Source organism: Mauremys reevesii, linkage group 26 (assembly GCF_016161935.1).
Source record: "Mauremys reevesii isolate NIE-2019 linkage group 26, ASM1616193v1, whole genome shotgun sequence".
In the NCBI taxonomy this organism is placed as follows: Eukaryota; Metazoa; Chordata; order Testudines; family Geoemydidae; genus Mauremys; species Mauremys reevesii.
Genome location: NC_052648.1, coordinates 8,485,022 through 8,504,539, shown reverse-complemented (window position 1 = coordinate 8,504,539; position 19,518 = coordinate 8,485,022). Strand labels below are relative to the sequence as shown.

Sequence of the window (19,518 nt, the reverse complement as noted above, 5' to 3'; positions counted from 1 at the left end):
ATCATAGAAATGTAGCACCGAAAGGGACCTCCTGAGGTCACCTAGTCCAACCCCCTGCGCTGAGGCAAGACCAAGTCAACCTAGACCAGCCCTGACAGGGGTTTGTCCCACCTGTTCTTAAAAACCTCCCGTGCCGCGGCTTCCACACCTCCCTTGGGAGCCTGATCCACAGCTTGACTCCCCTGAGAGTTAGAAACTTTTCCCTAACATCCACCCTAACGCTCCTGGCTGCAGATTAAGTCAATTAACTTCCAGTGGTCACGGACAACAACTGATCACCTTAAAGCAGCCCCGTTCACTGTCATGTTGGCTAGGAATCAAACCCAGGGGAGCGGCTGGGGGGCCGCTCTGGTCACCGCTCTGCTAGCGACATGCCCCCCGCGCTCATGGACAGTGCTTTTGACAAAGGTGTAATTTACGATGAACTAGGCAGCAGTCCGCCTCTCCGGGCTGGAAGCTGGCAGGTGAAATGAGGAGGGCAAGAGGGGAAATTGACTGCAGTTTTCAATCTGACAGGCAGAGGATTTAACGTGCGGGGAGAGCGGTGGTTATCTGCTAAGTGGGTCTCTCCGCTGGAGATGGCGCGTTTGTGCAGAGGATTAAATTGGCTCCAAAAGCCTTGCCAGATCCCTGTGTCCCATTTTGACTCCTAATGCCACCCCCGGGGAACGCTGGAAATGAAGATCTGGCCCCCCTGGAAATCCAGCCTCCCCCAGTGTGCGCGTCCAAGGGGTCGTTTGAAGACGACACCGGCTGATCGGTGGGGTAGAAGGGATCAAACTGCAGGGGCAGATTCTTCCCTCGATGCTGTAAATCAGGAATCAGCTGAGTGAGCGTGGAAGGAGCAGTAAAGAAGCACCGGGCCAGATTCTCCGCTGCCCTGCAACGTGACTGATCCCCAGCGCAGAGTGGGCGCGAAACGGGACCCGCCTGTCACACGCGGCTGTGTAAATGTGCTGTACTCTGGTAATCAGCTGCCAACATTTCACACCAGAGGGGGCTGCGTTGCAATGATCCGTGGTGCAGGTCCCCGCCACTAGCGTTGGGATACGGGAACGGGAACAGGTCAAAACCGGAGCGGGAATGGAAGGCCTCTCTTACTTGGACTGTAGGGACCACCTCTTTGTCCTGTCGTTGTACAGCGCCTAGCGCAACAGAGTTCTGGGCCCTGACAGGGGCTATGACAATACAAACGACAACGAACAGCGGACGCGTGTCTGAGGCGCTGGCAAACCCCTATCAGCGGAGTAAAAGACACAGGGCTGCGTGGCGCAGGCTCATGCGGCGGAGGCCGCCGCCTCTCTCGTCCCCCACCCCACCCTCTGTTTGCCACCTTGCTGTTGTCCTGCGTGAGACGAGCCAGGGGTTAGGGCTGAGCTAGCCTAGAGCTCAGGAGACACAAGTTCAAGCCCTGCTTTGCCACAGCTGTCCTTTGTGTCCTTGGGTGCATCCCCTAATCTCCCAGTGCCCCCGCTGCACAATGGGGGTAACAGCATTGACGAGGGGGAGGAGCTCAGGTGCGGTGGTGATGGGGGGCCAGGTACCTACCACAGCTAGTCAGATTATTAGCAGGTATATTCCAGTAGCACCCAGAGGTGGTATGGACCCTGGGGTACCGGATGCTGCCCAGGCACCCAGTGAGAGACTGTCCCTGCTCCAAGGAGCTCAGGCTCTAAATAGACAAAGGCGGGAGGGGAAGCCCTTTGTCCAAGGTCACCCGGCAGCTCAGTTCCCGGCTCCGTGCCTCAGTTTCCCCCGTTTCGAGCAAGGCGTGTCGTTTGACGGCGTCGAACGCAGTGAGACGCTGATGCCGAGTCGCGGGGGCGTCTGGGCGCTGCTGTAGTGCCAAGAAGAAATACGGTGATCGTCCCACGGGGGACATTGGTAAAAGTCACCTTAATATCGCTCCTGCTCACACGGCGATGCCTCGCCTCTCCGCCGCACCGTCCTCCCCCGCTGTTCCCCTGCCCAGGGAGCGCGTGCGGCGGGGCAGGAGAGGGACAAGTCGGCTGGGGGGAGCAGGCAGCCGTTTTGCGGCTCTCCCGCTCTTGCCATGCGTGGCAGGGAGGGGGCTCTCTGCCGGCTGATCAAAACCGAGTGGTGCCGAGAGCTCGGCTCAGAAACGGGGTGGAAGCAGCGAAAAGCAGCGCCGGGCGCACGCCCTGGGTTTGAACGGGGAGGCGAGGCGCCAGCACCGGCATGTCTGAGCACAACTGCTGCAGCCCGGAGGAGAAACTCCCGGCAGGAGGCAACGGGACCATCTCCAATCGCAGCCTGGTGGACCCGGTCACCTTCCTGCCTTCGGACGGCAGCCAAGCCACCCGGATCGCGATGGCGATTGTCTACTCCACCGTCTGCGCCCTGGGGCTGCTCGGCAACCTGCTGGTCCTCGTCCTCTTGGGCTCCAGGCGCCGGCGGAGAATGTCCAGCGTGACTTTCTTCGTGCTCAACCTGGCCGTGACCGACTTCCAGTTTGTCCTGACCCTGCCCTTCTGGGCGGCGGACACGGCCCTGGATTTCAGCTGGCCCTTCGGCAGGCTCATGTGCAAGCTCATCTCCTCGGTCTCGGCCATGAATATGTTCGCCAGCGTCTTCTTCCTCACGGCCATGAGCGTGGCCCGCTACTGCTCCGTGGTGTCGTCCCTGAAGCCCAACCGGGGCTCCTCCTCCTCCAGGCGCCTGGCCAAGGTGGCCAGTGCCATCATCTGGCTCCTTGCCGCCTTAGCCACCTTGCCGCACGCCATCTTCTCCACCACCCACAGGGTCTCCGGGGATGAGCTCTGCCTGGTCAAGTTCCCGGAGCTGAAAGACCTCGACCCCCAGTTCCTGCTGGGCTTGTACCAGAGCCAGAAGGTCCTGCTGGGCTTCGTCATCCCCTTGGCCATCATCTCGGCCTGCTACCTCCTCCTCCTCCGGTTCCTGAGCAGGAGGAGGATGAGCTCGAGGTCCCGGGTCACCAGATCGGTCACCATCGTGGTGCTCTGCTTCTTCATCTGCTGGCTGCCCAACCAAGCCCTGACGGCCTGGGGCATCTTCATCAAATTCAACCTGGTGCCCTTCACCGAAGCCTTCTACAACACCCAGGCCTACATCTTCCCCGTCACCGTGTGCCTGGCTCACACCAACAGCTGCCTCAACCCCGTCCTGTACTGCCTGGTGAGAAGGGAGTTCCGAGAGGCGCTGAAGGGACTCGTGCTCAAGGTAACCCCTTCCTTCAGCAAACGGGCCAGCAAAGCCCACCCCAGGCAGGCTCAGGCCTGCTGACAGAGAGGGAACTGCCCGAGCCTCTGTGCCGCGGGTCAGGCGCTGCTCATCTCAATTTAGAGGTGTCATGGCTGAGGCACCAGATTAGGACCCAGGACAACTGGGGTCTCTCCCTGACTCTGGGCCTCCGTCTCCCCTCCCACCTTTTGTCTGTCTTGCCTGTTTAGATGTCCGGGGCAGGGACTGTCTCCTGCTTTGTGTATGTACAGCGCCTAGCGCAAAGGGGCTGCAATCTCAATGGGGGTCACTAGGTGCTAACCAGATACATTTGGGGCAGTAGCATCTGTTCATTCAGCTCCATGCACTATGGGGAGCTGACTGGAGTTTTTGGGAGCCCCTGGAATACAAATAATGACACAAAATGGGGAGCGGTGTGTGTGTGGGGGGTGGGGGAATCTAGTCAGTCTTTAAAATTTATGTGGGATCCAAGTGTTTAGGGGACAAAATCCCTGGAGATCAGCTCTAGGGGGAGATTTTCCAAGCTGTCTAAGGGCTCTGGACTCCCGATTCCCATTCAAATGAATGAGAACTGAGTGTCTCAATCCCCTCTGGTTCACTGAAAGTCACAGACTTATAGGGTAAGGAGAAGAGTTTCTAAGGCAGGGTGTTGGGGGGGCGAGGGGGGAACGCCTCTGTACTGTTCTCCCTTTGAAGTCTTGCTTCGATGCCCCAAGCGAGGAAGGATTTCAGCACTCCGGACAGCGCCCCAAGAAGCCTTGGGAAACTCCCAGCTGAGGCGAGGAACCCAAGACAGACTGATCCTATGGACATGAATTTGTGCTTTGGCGACGGCTGCTACCGTCCGGTTCTCCCCTGCCTGGGGGAACGAGGCCGGGGAAGCTCCCCCGAGCAGAGCTGGAGCCGGGAACCCCGCCATCCCTGCTCCGGATCGGGACACAGTTGCTTTGGGAGGTGGCGGTTCTGGGGGCCAAGAAGAGGATTTGCCATTGCGGGGGGCGGGGGGGGGGATCTGTGCAAGTGTTTCAATGGCGACAAAACCCAAGCGGCGTGTGAAAGTCGAACGGTAAAGTCATTAAAGAGGCCGGGGAGTCTCGGCCCACAGCTGGGGAAAGCACTCCTGCTCCTAGACGGCTGCTTGGCTGCGAGGGGGGGGGTGTCAGTGAATGGAAACAAGCCAGTGTGTGTGAGAGAGGATGCACACGCACACACTGATCCTGCAAACTGCCTGGCGGAGAAAACAAGTCCTGGTCCCACGAGCCCCCCTAAGCCCCTTTTCTCTGGCTTAACGCAGTGGGGGAGCGGGGAGTTGAAACCTGGCTCTTCGATCGGTCCCCGGGGGCTGAACGCTGGGGGGATGTCTCATGCCCTGGCTCCGCAATCACAAACACAGCGGGGCAGGGGAGGATGGAGCCTTGATTGCCCGTTTCAAGACAGGCGTAATTGCAAGTGTGTGAATTAGACGACCGGGGCAACAGACCAAAATGCCCCTTCTGGCTGTTCTGGGGGGCTGGCTTTGGGCTGTAGGGACGCCTGGGACCGGCTCTCCTGTAATCGGGTAGGCAGGAAAGGCAGTTGTGTAAAAGGCCCCTCACTGGCACGAACGAAAAGAGGCTCGAACTCCTGCCCAAGCAGGCACTGGAGACCAGGCAGTGCCAGCCCCTTGGGAACGCCCTAAGTCTTTGCTTCTCCCAAACGCCATGAGCAGCGTGTGTTATGGGTCAGGGTGAGCTGCCCCTGGGATCTGTCTGTCCGCGGGCACTTCGTCCCAGGTGACTGGCCTCCTCTCTGAGTGGAACCCCCCACCGGACAGGCCCCATCTGACCGGCCCACCAGGGTACAGCGCCCCCGGCTGCTCTAAACAGCTGCTAACCGCAGCGACAGGGGACAGCTTGTTCCAAGCAGAGCTGGGCTTCTCCAGCCATAGGAACATCACACGCCGCGAGAAAAGCGCTAAAATAAGACTCCAAATGCATCTTCTCTCACCTCATTCCTGGTCTCTCCTTGCCTACTTACGTGGGTTCCACTTGGCCCAGCCACCCTGAGCCTGAGGCTCAGCCAGCCTCTTCCTTAGTCAGGGTGGGACTGAGTTCCCAGGCTGTCCTCGATCCAATTCAAAGTTCCTTGATCTTCCCAAGACACTGAACCTGCTCCAAACTGGAGCAGGGGAAAGGGGGGGGGGTCAGGTTTGACTTCAAAGCACTAGGCTCTCTGCTTTGTCCTTTAATTACTGGTGATTGGTTAGCTCAGGGGTCGGCAACCTTTCAGACGTGCTGTGCCGAGTCTTCATTTAGTCACTCTGATTTAAGGTTTCACGTGCCAGTCATACATTTGAACGTTTTTAGAAGGTCGCTTTCTATAAGTCTATAATATAGAACTAAACTATTGTTGTATGTAGAGTAAATAAGGTTTTAAAAATGTTTAAGAAGCTTCATTTAAAATTAGATTAAAATGCAGAGCCCCCCAGACCGGTGGCCAGGACCCGGGCAGGTTGAGTGCCACTGAAAATCAGCTTGTGTGCCGCCTTCGGCACGTGTGCCATGGGTTGCCTACCCCTGGGTTAGCTATTGGAAGTATTGGTCTGCTCCTCCTGTCTACAGCCCCTGGCCTGGGTTACTACAGGATTAGCCAGCAATGCAATACCCACCAAACCCGCAGAGAAATGTATACAACTAATATGGACTCTTCCCACGTTCTATGCACCGTGTTATACACTCCTAGGAGTCTCTTACACCCCTAGCAGTGAGATGAATTGGGTCAGAGGCGCAGCTGGGGTCCTTGGGAGGAGCCCCTATGAGCCACAAAAATCATTGCAGCACAGTCGATTTGTGATTTCATCACACTCACTAGTGTTTTCCTTAAAGCCCCAGCTGCTGGAATGATGCGATGGCAGGAGAATTTCAGCTTCCAGAGGGAAAGTAAGTTTCAAGCCCTTATGGTTGCAGAGAAAAGCTTGACCACGTGAGGCCAGGGTACCCAAACGGCTCGAACGCCGGAAGGGAAATGAAAAGAACCCAACGTTTATTATTCTAAAGCCCTCACTCAATAATCTCCTGGCGTTCTGGGCTCGGCCACACTTGCGTCACACTGTTTTACGCCATGACGCTGCCACGTCTCCAGCCAGCGGCAGCATGGGGTGACGCCCTGTTGCAAACGCTGCGTGCCCGGTCACAAGAACGTCAGCCTGGCTGGACTGATCTGACCTGAGGGCCATGACCAACACCAGATGCTTCAGAGGAAGTGGCAAGAAAACCCAGATGTGGGATAACCTGCCCCTGGGAACCCTTCCCCACCCCCGCTGATCGCTCTCTGTGACCCCATTCAGCACAATGGGCTGAATCCAGGCCAGGGGGTTTCAATGGAGTTTCAGGAGCTTCACCCAGATCTCTGCTCCCTGGCCTGCCAGGGGACTGGATGTTCTACCTCCTCCCGGCTTCTTGGAGGGTGAAGGAGCTGTCTCAGTCTCTCTTGCTCCAAGCTGCCTTATGCACACCAAGCAGCCTGAGGAGGACCCATGCGTCCGGTGTGAGACCGTTGTCCCCATGCTCCTGTCAGTGGAGCTGCGCTGGCGAAGCTGAGCGTTGGGTCCCCGGCTATGTCACATTACAGCCTAGACAGAGTCAACATTTCTGCCTTTGGAAATCCGACCGTTTTATCTAGGTGCCTAAGTGGAAGCCGTGAGGTTTTGAAAATCCATCTCTTAGGCCCTTGGCGTAACCCCCAAGAAAAGCCTGGGCCCAGATCTTTAGCTGGTGTAATTTGCCGGAGCTCCACCAATGAGCTCCAGCAGTTTGCACCAGCTGAGAATCTGACCTGGGGTTGGTAACAGGAACGGTGACAGCAGCAGGGTCCAGCAGTGAACGCACAGGAGAGGGGGTCAGGAGAGCTTGACTCTGTTCCTGACTCTACCACGGTCTCACTGGGTGGCCTGGGGCAAGTCCTGGCCCCTCTCTGTGCCTCAGTTTCCCCTCCGTATAAAGGGGGATAAGGAGACTGACCCAGTGCGTGGGTAAGGCTTAATTGCTGTTGCTAAGCCCCATGGGGTGTCTCAGACTCCACTCCATCCCCTTTTATCTCATCAGACATACCGTGTCGAGCACGGCAAGCCCTGAGATGCTGGCGGCTCTGCCGTGCAGTCCAGCTCCCTTATCAATAACTGGAAGCCGACAGGCGCTCGTGCGGGAGGGCAGGTGTCCAGGAGAGGCTGGCGTCTGTGACTTAATGAAGTCATGCAACAGAAATCCCAAGCGGCTTTGACAGCAGAAGCCCTTGGCTGCTGGTGGATCAGGGGAGCTGCAACCTTTCGGATAAATGTAAAACCCAAATGTCAGAGCCCTGATTCTAATTAAGTATTTTATTGCTCATCTCTGATCCCACCTGTGAACGGTGTGTGTCACCCTCTGATGCCATCCCCATGTGAACGCCCGGCTGTAGAAACAGCAGAAACAGCTCCCTCGCCTCCCTTTTGCTGCGGCCACCAATGGAGCTGATGGGTATCTATCCACGCAGCTTTGCTCGGCTCGGTTCGGTTCCAAGGGCTGCTGTGGGCAGCTGGGAAAACACCATCAAAGCCCTGGGTGGCTTAAGCGAGACTAATAAACAGCATCCGCGAGCGGCCAAACCGCCTTGAACGTGACACTTCCCTGCAGCTCAGGAGCTGGGAAATTCTAAGCTGGAGATTAAAGTGATTGATTTGCGGTCTCCTTTGCTCCAGGGGTCAGAACTCTCCGCCCAGGGGTCAGAACTCTCTGCCCCGGGCAGTAGCTGCCGTAAGGGGAGGGCCTAAAGAGTGGGCTGGGGGTGGGGGAAGGATGAAGAAGAGGTCAAGGACCATACTGCAGCCTCAATCTCTCAGAGCCTGGCTCTGGTCTGGGTCCCTGAGGTGTAAATCGGGCGCAGCGCTGGGCTTGTACCCACTGGGAGGAGAACCAGACCCTTCGCTTTGCTGTCACTGGCAAGTTTAAGGGCCTAATTCTGCCAGGTGTTGAGTGCAGCTGGTGGGGGTGGGTTGGGGGCAGACGGGCCCTGCCTGGGGGTCGAGCCCTAAATGTTTGATCCTGCAGACGAGCTGAGCACTCTGGTCCCAGTCTAGCAAAGTAGGAGCTTCCCTTCCAGCCCGTGCCTGGTGCTCCTGCCTGAGAGGGCTGGAGAAGTGCTTCAAGTTCAACACAGGCTGAAGTGCTATGCTGGGTCCTAGCACCGCAAGAGTCAGCAGGGACCGCAAGGGTCAGCCAGTCCAACCCCCTGCCCAGACGCAGGACTTGCTGGGTCCAAGACAGACGGCTCCAGCCTCCTTTTGAAAACCTCCAGCAAAGGAGTTTCCACAACCCCCCTCGGCCACCTGGTCCATTGCCCGACGGCTTTTACAGAGAGGAAGTTTTTCCTGGGCAGGGCCAAGGTGCTGAGCGACTGTAGGATTGGGCCCTAAATCAGACAATAGATTTTTAAATTCAATTGGGATTTTTTTTTGTCTCCTTGCTTAAGAAACCCCCATTTTTATCAACGTTTCTGAACTAAAAATCAATTCATTCCCCTATAGATTTCTCAATGGTCTTAAGCAAAGCGGATTTACAGAGGTAGGGAGCGGGGGGGGGGGGGGAACCAGCCCCCACCCCGAACCAGCCACACACCCAGAACACAACTGTGCAGAAAGCAGCCAGTCTCCTGGCCCTGGGGAAGCATCAGCCACTGGCCCGGGGTTCTGATCTCAGTGTCAAGCCGGAGTCACTTCCTGGCAATCAATGGGGTATACTGAGATCAGAATTCCCCCCTGCGAGCAAGGAAGAGAGCCATCATCAGGCCAAATTCAAAGGCGGATCTAAGGGAGTCTGAGCTGTGTAACTTACACTGACTTCTCGCCTCAGCAGTGTGCTTGGTTCACGCCGGAGATGTCCTGGTGTGACGCCGGTTCTGTGGCATCCCACTGGTACATAAGGCTGCTGTGACTCAGTAATGAGTGAGGCCATGAGGCTCACCCCACTGCTGATTCCCCACTGCCACACGCCTTGAGTTGTCATTAATGGGCACGCACAGGTGCACGGCGGGGAGGAATCAGCCCCCCAGACAGTGTCTTTACCCCCAGTTACCCCTCACCCATCATCTCCAGCTTAGCCCACCCATACCCGTAATAATTTGCACCTTGCATCTGAGGATCTCAAAGCACTTTACTGACATTTGTTGATTAAGCCTTTACAACTCCACCTACGAAGCAGGTCAGAGTCATTATCCCCGTTTTGCAGACGGGGAAACAATTCACCCAAGTTCCCACAGCAGGTCTAGCCAGGAACAGACCCCAGGAGTCCTTGACTGCCAGTCCTGTGCCCTAGCCACTGGACCACACTGCCTCCTCAGGACACACACACGGTATGGGCAGAACTGGCTGAGTCAGCTGGGTGCGCTGCAGTGACCTGCACTGGTGTGGGATCCTACAGTCGCCCTCCCTGGGACCCGCATGCAGGTCAGACAGGGACCTTGTAAAGCTATTCCAGGCGCATAAACAAACAGACAAGTCCAGATGCCTTGTCTGGCGTAGGCAGCAATGCGCAGCCCGGAGAGTTATTTTCAAATCGCCGTCTTCTCCATTCAGCTCTGCAAAGGGAGCGGAGATCAAAGGGAAGAGGCAGCACCAGGAGACCACGGCAGAAAACACGCCAACCAAACAGGGCTGCTTTGATGTTGCATGAGACAGAGCAAGAGAGAGAGAGAGAGAACAACCCTGCGACGAGGCCTTATCTACACTGGCAGCAGCCGGCAGGGTAGGTGTAGCTACCTTGCAGTGAAGGGCAGGCTGCAGCCATACTCCGGCGTGTACCTGCTGTGACAAAGTTCCTCCTCTACCTTGGTGGGTCCTGCGCTTATTGGCGGATTTGCTGGCCTCACAGATTCACCCTGTGGGTCGGGAAACAGCCCAGAGACCTTCCCCTCTGGTAGAAGCCACAGTCCAGGTCAATTCCTCCTGTGTCCGATCAGGAGTTGGGGGGGAACCCGGGCCCGCCCTCTACTCCGGGTTCCAGCCCAGGGCTCTGTGGATCGCAGCTGTCCAGAGTGCCTGTTGGAACAGCTGTGCGACAGCTACAACTCCCTGGGCTACTTCCCCATGGCCTCCTCCCAACACCTTCTTTATCCTCACCACAGGACCTTCCTCCCGATGTCTGATAACGCTTGTACTTCTCAGTCCTCCAGCAGTGCCTCCTCACTCTCAGCTTCTTGCACGCTTCTTGCTCCTAGTTCCACCCACCTCCCTGCTCGCACACTCTCCTCTAGCCTGACTGGCATGAGCCCTTTTATAGCATCGGAGGGGCCTTCGTTAGAGTCAGGTGCTTAACTGCCTCACCTGACTCTTAGCAGGTTCATTGGGGTCAGGTGTTCTCATTAGCCTGGAGCAGCCCCTGCTCTGGTCACTCAGGGAACAGAAAACGGCTTATCCAGTGGCCAGTATATCTCCCGTCTACTACTCTGCTGTTCCCAACCGGCCTGGGTCTGTCACACTACGCACAGCCGTGAAAGGCTCTGGCAAGGGGAAGGCAGCGGGGAAAGGCTCGGGCAGGGGGGTTTCCAAAGGATCCCCACAGGGCTTTGCAAACCATGGGGGTGAGGTCACTGTTCACCACTGCAATGCAGCCGCCCCTGAGGGGGGCCACAGCAGCTGTTGAATAGACCCCAGCAACAGCAATATATCATGGCCCCGGCAAGAACAGTAATACCAGCAAAGGGCTGGGCCTCCCCTGGGAATGCCAAGGATCTGGAAGCCCCTGCTCTTGCCTCTTCCTATGAGGTTAGTTAATAGCGGACTCCTGGTCGAAGTCCCTTCCTGGAGGAGACACGGGTGTTGCTGCCTCTAGTGGTGGAGAACCCCAGCCTGCTTCAAAACTAGAGAACTAGCAAACTCAGCCCACAGCATGCACCCTGTCCCAGCTGCTGCAGCAGGGGCCTTACACAGCACCCCTGCCTCCTGCTCAAATCCATTGCAAAAGGGGGTCCAATGTTGGGTTAGGTTGGGCTAAACCTCATTGGAACGAGGGAGTGTAGCCACCACCCTTCATTTGGGCCAAAAGTAGGCGACAATGGGGGCCTCAAACCACAACACAGGCTCCGGAATTAGAACCACATGGGCAGAAGGGCCTCGTAGGGTGTGTTTGGTGAAGGGAGGGTGCCTGGGAGAGAAACAGCCCCAGTGAAGGCAGCAGCAAGGAAGGCACGACCCTTGGGAAAAGCCTAGAGAGCGCTTTTTGGGCAGAGGGCTGGCTGAAAGAGGCTTGGAGCTGCAAGCAAAGAAACTCCCTCCTGCTACTTGGTTCCATGTGCGCTCAGGGAAACAAGACATTTACCTGACTCCATAACTAGCAGAAAACCTGCAAGGCCCATAACTTTGGCCAATCGCTTGGGTCAAAAGGGGTAACAGTATCATTGTGGGGCTCTCTGGCTGCTGGCCTGATGCACGCACCAATGGTGGGTGGGGTGGTGGTGAAGAGAGAGCCCACAGGGAAATGACAGAGCTAATCCCTCCAGGAGATGACACGGTCTCAGGGGAAGTTGCCTGCGATTTCAGTTTGATGGACGCTATCCGTGACAAACACTGCTCTACCTTTGCTGGGGGGATGTCCCCTCTTTGTTTACTTAGTGCTCAGTATTAATCAAACTGTCCCTCCCCCTCGGATCCAGTGTTTGGTGGATGGTGCCCAGGCGAAGGGGCCGGGGGCGGGGGTGATCAATGGGAGAGGGCTCCTCGCTTTCTCGCAAGTGCCTGGCCCCATGGCAGCTGCTCTCCTGCAGAGCGGCTCTAATTGCTTTCCCCCGAGCCCACCACTTAATCCTAGAGACCCCAGATCGCCGGCCACTTAGGAAAACGTTGGCTTAAGAGACAGGCCCAGCCAGCAGAGCCCCACGCTAAGATTGCTTCGGCCAACGAACCGTAACGAGTCCCCTGTAATGCTCAGAAAGCAGCTGGAGGGCGGGGAAACCAGGGCAGCATGAAACCCCCCCGCCAAAAAGCCTCGTCGCTCTTCACCTGCCGTGCAGGGGAGCAAACGTTTTCTCTCTGGGCCGGGGCTGGCATGTCCCACTTCAGTGGAACCCTGGGGAGACAAACAACTCCCCGGCTCAGGGCTTCCCATAGCGTCCAGCACTGCACTATTGAAGTTCCTCTCCCAGCTGAAGGAGATCCACAGGGTGGTTGCACTAGAGGACTCCAGGGAAGGCTTCTGTTCACACCTCCTCCTCCGGAGAAGCGTCTCTGCCAGGGGAACAGAGAGGTCTGTATAGTTTGCCGGCGCTGGTGGAAACGCCGTGGCAAAGGGGGGGCGGGGTGTAGCATGTCCTGCTAGTGACCAGATCCCGGAGTCGGGTTGATGGGGAAAGTCAGCTCCAAAGGCCAATTCCAGCTTGGACATGTGCCATAGCACCTTGCTTTCTCGGTGCATCTTTGCTAATTGGACAGAGCCACAGTCAGGAACCTGGGATTTCGCACCGTTCAGGGGCTAGGAGTCCCCTCCGTTGCGTTAGATGTTTGCGGCTGAGCCGCCGGAGGAAGCAAGCAGAGATGAGCAGAGGGATAAACACAATCATATGCAAGAAATGCAGAAGCCCTGTCGGTACAGCAGGAAGTTTGCAAATGTTGACAAAAACGTCAGGATCGGATTCTCATTTCCATGACAGACAATGCACGAGCAGCATGTTTGCCAGAAGCCGGGAACGGGCGAGAGGGGCTGGATCACTGGGTGATTCCCGGTTCTGTTCAGTCCCTCTGGGGCACCTGGCATTGGTCACAGTCAGAAGACAGGACACTGGGCTGGATGCGCCTTCGGGCTGACCCAGTCTGGCCGTTCTTATGTCACTTCCCCCAGTCCGAGGCCCCTTCACGGGGACAGACGTATAAATGCCCCTCAATGTAAATGAGAAAACGGCCCTCGGGGAAATCAATCCTGTGAAATGCCCCCTTCTTAGGCAACCAGCCTGCCCTGCCCTGTGTGGGCTGCAGGTGGTAACTGCTCCACTTCGTGAGACAACTGCCTGCTTCCTCTCGTGCATCGTCGGTGGGATTGTTCGGCTGGCGGCTCCGCTCTCTGTTCAATCAGGAGCCAGCAAAAGCTAATTCCACCCTTCCCTGCAATCCGAGACAATTACAGAGCGGGGTGACGCCAGCCGAGGTGCAGAGAGGGAGACGTGTAATGGCCCCAGCAACAATATCACTGCCAAGCTCTTACGCAGCAAAGCGCTGGGTCCTGCCTGGGAATGGCCAGGATCTGGAAGCCCTCCATCTCCTGAAGACCCCAGGAGATCAGGGCCCCCATGTGCCAGGCCTTGAACGAGCAGTGAGAGACAGCTCCTACCCCAGACAGTTCACAGTCTAAATGGACCAGACAGCTATGGGGCAGTGGAGGAAGACACAGACAGGGGGCCTGATGTCACTCAGTGGGTCCGAAGCAGAACTGGAAGTAGAACGCCCTGGGACATGCTGTCTCTCCCCGTAAACTATGTAGCTGTTGAGAACAGGGGTGGGGCTGGATGACTGGGCGTCGAGGAGGGGACATGGAGCCTTCAGCATCTGACTCAACAGATCACAGGCCAACACCGGTCAGGCCTTCGCCAGCTGCTGCCTTTGGAAGAGGGCATGTACTTGCAGTAGGACAGGCACAGGTAGAGCCTCCCCCACTGGCAGAGACTAAATCGTGAGTGGTCCACGAGGACTAGGCTTGGCTCATTCATAGAGGTGATGCCTCCCGTTCTAGGGGAAGGATCCATCGGCTGAGTGCAGATGGGAAGCTTGCAATGACCCAGTCCATGCTAGATGGCTGGAGGAGCGCAGGTCCAACCTTTCACAAGTAATTCCACCTGGAAACCACGCACCCGTGTGGTTTCCTCCCGTTGCACCAGGCTCGGGTTTAGCTGCATCATCTTCTTCGAGTTTTTGCCTCGCAGGACAACACTATGTCCTGCTAAGCGCAGACACACAGCGAGTGCCCAGACATTGATCTTCACGCCGTTTGCCACCTGATGTGCAGAGCTCAATCCATTTTCAGGCTGCATGGAGCCACTTCTCCCCTGCCTGCCTGACCTCCCCACCAAACCCAGTAGCAGCGGATGGGGATGCATCTGTAACGAGGCTTCTACCCACATAGCCCTCTCCTGTTCTTCACACGGCTCCTGCACGGAGCAGAAGGCTTCCTTCACTCCTTCCTCAGCCCCTAGGGACGGCAGTGGTCTAAGCTGGCTCAACTCTTTCTCAGCTGTTCCAGGGACACCAACCTGCTCCTACAGTCCCAGATTGATAGGAGAAGAAAACAGATTCATGGTACTTGGGCTGCACCGTTGGGTGTTCGACGCACGTTAGGGATCTGGCCAAGTCTTGCTCAGACCAGTGGATCTGATGCATGCCCAAGAGCACTGGTTAGACTCTTGGGAGCGAATTCCAGACACAGCCCCTGCTGCTAGACAATCCAGAGGAGTAGCTACAATTCCCAGCAATGGGGGTGTTTGTTCCATTCTAGGTATTTTAGGTACTTATTTGGTCCCCGTTCCCATAGTACGAGCGCTTAACGATCCATAATGTATTTATCCATCCCAACACCCCTGTGGGTGATTCACTCCCCCCCTCCGTGCCTCAGTTTCTCCTTCCACCTGCAGGGTAGGGCAGGGCTATTATCCACAATGGACTGGGGGGGGGGGGGAACTGAGGCAAAGAAAAATAAAATGACTCGCCCAAGGTCACAGAGGAAGTCTCTGGAAGAGCAGGCTCCTGAACACAAGTCTCAAGGCAATGCCCTAACCACTGGACCATACTTCCACTCCAGGAACAGGAAAGTAGAGCACATGGCTGCTTCCTTTGCCTGCCTGGACAGGCAGCCTAAGCCGCAGCAGGACTGAAATCCGCACCAAAGCCCAGCATCCCGAGGGAGGAACCTTGCAATCGGAGACGGCAAGAGCCGTCCATAGAAACAGAAACCCGAAGAGCCAGCAGAGCTGCGATCACCTTCCCCGGATTAATACCTTATGTGCAACTCTGGCATTGCTCCAACCACCTGGTTTCTTCTCCCCCCCTCCCCCGTCTCTCTAATAAAATCAAGATTTCAGGAGATATGTTTAAGCTATTGATCAGCGACACCTGTTGAATCTATTAAACTGGAGGCCTGAAGAACGGGAATGCTCTGATGGAAATGGACACGCTGCCTGCAGTGTAGTTTAATACAGTGATTCTCAATCAGGGGTACATGTACCCCTCGGGGTACTCAGCACTCTTCCAGGGGGTCCATCAACTCATCTAGGTATTTGCCTAGTTTTACAACAGGCTACATAAAAAGCACTAGCGAAGGCAGTACAGACTAAAATGTCCTACGACAATGACTTTATACTGCTATACACTGAAACATAAGTACAATATTTATATTCCAATTGATTTATTTTATTGTCTGGTAACCATGAGAAAGCCAGCAATTTTTCAGTAACAGTGCGCTGTGACACTTGTGTATTATGATGTCTGATTCTGTGAGCAAGTGATTTTGAAGTGAGGTGAAGCTTGGGGTACGCGCTCAGACTCCTGAAAGGGGGACCATAGTCTGGAAAAGTTGAGAGCCCCATGCCTTGTAGGTAGAGCACTGGACTGGGATGTAGGAGACTCGCCTTCTACTTCCAGCGCTGCCACTGACCTGGTGGGTGACCTTGGGTAATTCACTTTCCCGCTCTGTGACTCAGTTTCCCCTCCCCACCGTGTCCATTTAGACTGTCAGCTCTTTGGGGGCAGGGACTGTCTCACTCTGTTTGTACAGCCCCTAGCACAGTGGCACTCCAACCCTGGCCAGGCCTCCCAGCTGCTCCTGTAATCCAAATAAGTAATAATAATAGCAGTGAGCCCTGCTCGAGTTCGCAGCTTGTTGCTTAAACAGCTCCTGTTTCTATTCCACACTCTGGATCACTCCCGCTGAGATAAATCACAAATGATATTCCAGATGATGATATGCAAGCTCTGGGAGCGGGGCCGTCCTCCATCGGTTCTGCTTAACAGCCAAGGAACAAGATGCTGACACAGTAAGACAAGCAGGAGCCCCCGTGGAATACGTCAATATTCCACATGTCACCGTAACGCTCATTGCGAGAGAATTCTGCACCCTCAGGATAATCCCCCAGCGCCGTCAGCAACGCAATCTCCACACCAAGGAGACGGCAAGGGCACAAGGTCAATTTGCCTTTAGACACCTTGTTAAATTTTACCAACCCTCTTCAGCTAAGTGCTCTCAGATGTCACGCTGGGAAAGATGAATAACGCACGAGGCCCCCGCCCCCGAGATCACCTCCAGGAAGGATGGAATCCACAGCCCAACCTCAGACAGCGCAAAGGGCAGCCAAAATGAGAGAACCGTGGAATTTAACTGGATTTCCTGGAACCTGGCAAGACCTCAAGGGGCGGTTTGATGGACACATGCCAGAGAAGGTTTCGTACACAGGCCACCTGCCAATGAAAATGGCAGGCTCTATCTTCGAGACATCTCTTTCTGTGCAGGAAAAGGACCAAAGGATTTGGGGGGAGCCTTTGTGGGAGGAGGGCGTGAAGCCCCAGACTCATCGGGTGAGCAGAAGAAAGAGCTAGGGCAGTGGTCATGCCCCTCCTTACCCTTCCAGGCCCCCTCTCCACCCCAGAGCTGGGGCTGGGAGCAGGGCTGCTGCTCCAGGGGGAGGAGGTGTGGACAGGATTAAGAGGGCTGCAGCGGGGGGGCAGTCTTGGGCTGGGAGCGAGGCTGGAGCCACGGCCGGGGAGAGGCCGGGGCGGTGGGAGCGGAGCTGCAGCTGGGCGCCGGGATCACAGCCAGGTGCGGCTCCACTCCCGGCCCCCACCGGTAACTTGCCAAGGGCCCAAGAACTGCACCTAGTTTGCATGTATATTTACAGAATATTAAAATAAATGAGCCCAACATTCAGTGTTACTCCCTTAATAGCAATTACAGATGGACTGAGGGCACCAGGACGACAGCTGTCCCGCTACAGCCCCGCCTGCTGCTGCAAGGCCAAGGGGTGACCACAAGCTGCGTTTCAATACTGTGGGGCCACATGCAGATTGCACACCAGACTCGGAGGAGTCCTGTCCCCCAGCCATCCCTGTCTAGCTGTGGGCGTATGGCCAGCTTCCTTGCTGTAGCTAACAATTTGCATCTCAGAGGATCTCCAATTGCTTTACAAACTTCCCTGTAGGGTCACGTCATCCCTGGTAGGAAGGAAAGGGCTGTGCAAGTGTAGGGATTGCTGAACTGCAGCCACCTCTGGGGTGGAGCCCAGCAGCGGTTTAACAGAGCACAGTAACGCCCCCGGCAGCTTAGGATAGGAAGTGAAGAATAGAACACCCCGCAGAAACCGCAGGAGAGAAATGGGTAGGCAGAATAACTACCAGAGAGGAGCGTCAGGTCACAGGAGTTAATGCCAACTCTTACACCAAGTACCACGAGATCTTTAAGTGACAATCGCCAGGGCCTGAAGGGTAAGTCTGGTCCAACACGTATAGTCTTTGTCAAGTTGTATTTTTATACAGCAACTCCTACAGTAACCCCTGCTGTGGTTTAGCCAGTGGGATGTATTGGAGGTTGTGGATACAGCATGTTCTCGGACATTTCGAATTCCGACCAGGAGTCGGAGACTGGAAACTGGCTCCTAGTTTCTGCATCCTAACCCAGACTCTGCCACGTGGCTCAGAACAGCCTGCGCTGGAAAACTGGCAGGAATATAAATACTGAGAATTTACCCTCAGCCAGTCACCTGCACCCCCAACCTTTTACCACTAAGCCACAGAGGGTTGCAAGTAAACTCAGCTACTGTGGAGTGAGCCAGTCCCCAGTGGCAGGCTTGAGTAGGGGAATGGAGTCAGCTGGGACCACACAGCTTGCCTTCCCTACAGCCTGCCGTCGATCAGAAAAACGATCACACCATATGTAAGGAGTAGGAGGCCGATGACCACAAAGCAAATCTCTGCCATGTCGCTTATCAGCCAGTTGCAATTACCATCTGTTTACCTTAGCAGAGGCCAGGCTGCATTAAAAGGGCAATCGCTGCATCTCATTATGTCAACAAAGGCGTCTGCCCCTATTGCGTTCTGGTGACTGAATCCCGCTACCAGGCCATACTCAAAGCTGCTTTCAACTACCTGAGAGGGGGTTCCAAAGAGGATGGATCTAGACTGTTCTCAGTGGTAGAAGATGACAGAACAAGGAGTAATGGTCTCAAGTTGCAGAGGGGGAGGTTTAGGTTGGATATTAGGAAAAACTTTTTCACTAGGAGGGTGGTGAAGCACTGGAATGGGTTCCCTAGGGAGGTGGTGGAATCGCCTTCCTCAGAGGTTTTTAAGGCCCGGCTTGACAAAGCCCTGACTGGGATGATTTAGTTGGGTTTGGTCCTGCTTTGAGCAGGGGGTTGGACTAGATACCTCCTGAGGTCCCTTCCAACCCTGAGATTCTATGATTCTATGATTCAAAGAAGAGACGTCCCTGCTTGTGGCGCATATTAGCGATCACACAGAGCCATGTCAAACGGAGTCCGGCTGAATCCCTCTTGCTGCTGGCCAGAAGCTGCCCTTTCGCTGCAAGGAACCTCTGCCAGTAAGTCTGCAAGGCCTGCAGAGTAACACGCAGCTAGACTGCAAGTGTTCCCAGGGGCCCAGAACGGACCTGCGAGGGCCTTCAGCCAGCGAGAACACAGACTTAGCAAAACAAACGGAGGCAAGTCAGGCTCTTCCATTGACCTGATCTGATCAGACCTGCTGATGTCAATGATTGGATTTAATGCCACGCAGCAGGGAGGGAGGATTAGTAGGGAAAGGACAACAGGGAGATACGCCAGGCTCTGCCACTGGCATGGAGGAGCCCATGGCAAGTCTCAGAGGGTAACATTTTCAAAAAGTGCCTCTTGACTTAAAAGCCTGTGTCCCCTTTTCTAAAGCGGCGCCCGAGTCCCACTGGCTTTCAACGGGACTTCAAACCTGTTACCCGCACTTCTCTGCATCTGTGTTTGCCCACCTGTAAACCGGGAAATAAGCGTCACCCCGCCCGCATGATGTGCACACGCATAACCGCGAGATCTTCGGGGGAACGGCCCGCAGGACGTGCACAGACACATGCCCGCTTCCCGATTACAGCAAGGCTGCGCTTCTCATGCCGGGAGCAGCGCAGGATTTGGGGGTCAGCTCACCGGTGCCGTCGCCTGGCTAAGCACTGCTCAAGGACGACTCCATTAGCTCCTGCTGCGCCTCCCACGACAAGCCAGACCTTGTAGCCCTTAGGGCAGATCTGCCAGAGAAGCAGAGGGAATTCTGCATTCCTTCCC

At 55.8% G+C, this 19,518-nt stretch overlaps 1 protein-coding gene across 1 annotated transcript; it reads left to right on the top strand.

Annotated features, from left to right (window-relative positions):
• The first annotated feature begins 2,199 nt into the window (after positions 1-2,199).
• On the top strand, positions 2,200-3,264 carry LOC120391942 (relaxin-3 receptor 1-like). The gene has a single exon (XM_039516207.1). The coding sequence runs from the start codon at positions 2,200-2,202 to the stop codon at positions 3,262-3,264; it is 1,065 nt and encodes a 354-aa protein (XP_039372141.1).
• Positions 3,265-19,518: the final 16,254 nt, after the last annotated feature.